Genomic DNA, 3,086 nt, shown 5'->3' with positions numbered 1-3,086 from the left:
AACTGTCGACCTCTTTCCCGAATCCATCTGGTCCTGGGGCTTTCTTGTTTGGCATTGCTAGCAAGGTTGATTTAATTTCCTCAGCTGTCGGAATGGAAGTACACAAAGTATTGGTGGACAGGTTTCCTTCTAGATTGAATAGTTCAACAATTCCAGATTCTGCTGTCACTGACACTGTCTCGTCTGGCTTACCGATAAGATCCTGAAAATATTCCACCGCATGGTTTTTTATTTCTTCTGGCTGGTCTATTCGATTCCCTTGCTGATCAATCAAGTAGTGAATATGATTCTTAGCCACTCGCGCTTTTGCAACCTTATGGAAAAAAGTCGTGTTTCGATCTCCCGCTTGCAACCATCGGATGCGGGATTTCTGCATGAAAAATATCTCTTCAGCATTGGCCAGCTCTACCCACTTCTTTCTTTGCAGTTTCTCTGCCTCCACTAGCTGCTCATTTGGAGCAGAATATAGCTGGTGTTGAATCCCTTTTAATTTTAGATGTTCCTGCTTCGTGCGAAGAGATATATTGCTGAATTGCTCCGCGTTTAATTGTCTTAACGGTTGCTTCAGCCCCTTGAGACTGCGGCATAGTCGATATTGCATCGTTCCAGGCACTGATGAGCCCATCCAATTGTTCTTGATGACCTGCCGAAAAGAAGGAGAGGTGGCAATATGATGGAAATATTTAAATGAACGGCGAACCTGACGGATGGGAGATGGGAAGAAAAATTGGCATGCTGCGTGGTCCGACATTCCCGGTTCTTTGAATTCCACATACACCTCTTGAAACTCGATATGCCAAGGTGCATTGCCCATCGCTCGATCTAGTTTGACAGCTAGAGGGTTGGCGGATTGGTTATTAAACCATGTGAATAAGAGCCCTCTGCTTTCTATATCCGACAGTCCTGCGTGAGAGATAGCTTCTTCCATGGCTTCCATTCCTTGTGATGGTATATTATTGTTCAGAAAATCCGATCTTTCAGTCGGGAATAGCGGTTGATTGAAGTCTCCGACAACCAACCAAGGAGATTGTCCGAGAGGTGGATAATCTGCCAAATTCTTTAGATTCTGCCATAGAGAAGAACGTTCGTGCGCCGAATTCTTCCCATACACTAGTGTTGCTGTGAAGCGGATTTCATGCAGAGGGATCTCAATACCGCATGTGAGTGTCTGTATGTTGGATTCATACACAATTACTTTCACCGACGGGTGCCATACAATCCAGATACGTCCCGAAATATCTGCGTCGTGGTTGCAGTGATAGTACCAGTCCGCAGGAAGAGCTGCCTTGATCCTATGCTCATTGTCTTTTTTTATGTGCGTTTCTAATAAACCTCCAACAAGGAGTTTATTGTCCAAAATCCACTTGCGTAGCCAAAAGCGTTTGTTCCGGCCATTCAGGCCCCGTACATTACGAACAAAAAACATGGGTCCCAACAAAAGATTTAGACGATGTTTGTGGCCTTTCGGCCACTTCCTTTCCCTTTTCCTTTCTTCGTTACAACTGTGAAGCCGTCTGAAGAAAGGGAGTCTGGAGGAGCGGAGCTTTCTGATGTAGCCGGTTGAGTGTCGAGGGGTATGTCAAGAGAATCAAGTAAAGTGAGATGGAGTGGTTGCTGGTCTGCGGATGAAGTAAGCGGGGCTGTCATTTGTGATGACTCAGCAAGGTGCTTGGCAGAAGATGTCATAGGCTGAACACTCTTAGACTGAATGTTCAATGGTTGTGTTATATTCTGGGTAGTGCAATTTTCAGCTGGGGATGATTGGCAGGAACCTAATACCTCCGTCTGGTTTGATGTCGAGCTGGGATGCACTACATGTTGCTCCTTTTCCACTGTCAAAGATTTAACCGAACTTGTTCCTTTAGCAGCCCCTTTCCGGCCCCGTCTTGACTGGTTCACATTGCTTTCGTTCCTCTGTTTGGCAAGAGGATTCCGAGGACAGTATCCATCCGAGTGGCCTATCTCTTTACAGACAGAGCATTGCGGGGGCAACCAACCATAGGTTACGCCAATCTGGTGTGATTTTCCGGTCGGCAGATTCACTACCACCTCTTTGGGCAGGGGTTTCTGAAGGTTAACTTCAATGTAGATGCGTGCGGCAGTCACGTTCTCTTTATTTTCCGTGGCTCGATCAAAGTAGAGGGGCTCGCCAACACATGTAGCTATCCGACTCAGTCCGTCCGTGCTGTACATCTGGTACGGGATTTGGGTGAACGAGACCCATGTTGGAACCGTCGAGAGGGGCGGCTTGATGGGATTATGATGAGGATTCCAGGTGGTCACAAACATTGGACTCGATCCGACATACCAAATGTTCCTGCCCAGAGCGAATAACTTGGTAGCTTCATCCGGCATTTTGAAAAGGAAAGTGCCATCGCCTAAATCTTGCACTCGTACTCTGCCTTTCCTCCTCGGCCATAAGGCATTTACCAGGCCGATCACTCTACCCATGGCCGGCGGAATCCCGTAGAACTGTCCAAGTAAGAACTCTTTCCATTCATCCACAGAATTGGTGAGAGATTCACTTGGAATATCAATCGAGGGAACACCTGAGGGCAAATAAGTTGGAGTGCCTGTCTTTTTCAGGGTTCTCATCGAGGATTGCAGAACTTTGCTCCAAGTTGGTGTTGCTGATGGAATGTCCTGTTTCGAGCCATGTGGTGATTCTTTCTCTGTGCGAGCTGAATCTCCAGAGCCAGGGGTGGGCGTCGGGGATTTGATGCTAGGGCCAGTATCGGCCATTGAGCTATTTCCCTCTCGAGTTGAATCTCCAGAGGTCTTCGCAGGAAGTGAGTTGCTTCGAGAGATGCCAGGCTTGCTCGGCGTTTCCAGAAGAGGCTTCAGATTTGGACAAAGATCGACGACCACATCAGTAATTTTGGTCGGGAACTGAGTTTTGTTGGAACGGGGGAGAGGGGGGTGAGGAGGAACGGTGGAGGAAGAGAGAATCTTGGGTGGTACAGAGATAGATCTGAGCTGAGGGGGCATGATTTGAGCTCGGCCGGCGGAGGCGCCGGCCGATTTGGTCAATTTTTCAGGTACGGTGGCTAGGGTTTACTCGAGGGGGAGAGAACCCTCGGGGAGAG

The 3,086-nt window shown here is 48.0% G+C and overlaps 1 protein-coding gene across 1 annotated transcript; it reads right to left on the bottom strand.

Annotated features, from left to right (window-relative positions):
- Positions 1 to 10: 10 nt before the first annotated feature.
- Positions 11 to 1,426, bottom strand: LOC104807977 (the record flags this gene model as incomplete). Its single annotated transcript, XM_010533446.1, has 2 exons — positions 701 to 1,426; positions 11 to 643 (listed from the first exon to the last, which is right to left on the bottom strand). Coding segments are annotated over exons 1-2 (1,359 nt in total), but the record flags the coding sequence as incomplete, so codon positions are not given.
- Positions 1,427 to 3,086: the final 1,660 nt, after the last annotated feature.

The sequence above is a fragment of the Tarenaya hassleriana genome, unplaced genomic scaffold, assembly GCF_000463585.1.
Source record: "Tarenaya hassleriana unplaced genomic scaffold, ASM46358v1 Cleome1337, whole genome shotgun sequence".
In the NCBI taxonomy this organism is placed as follows: Eukaryota; Viridiplantae; Streptophyta; class Magnoliopsida; order Brassicales; family Cleomaceae; genus Tarenaya; species Tarenaya hassleriana.
The sequence above is the reverse complement of the archived record's forward strand: the minus strand, read 5'-3'. Positions and strand labels throughout refer to the sequence as shown.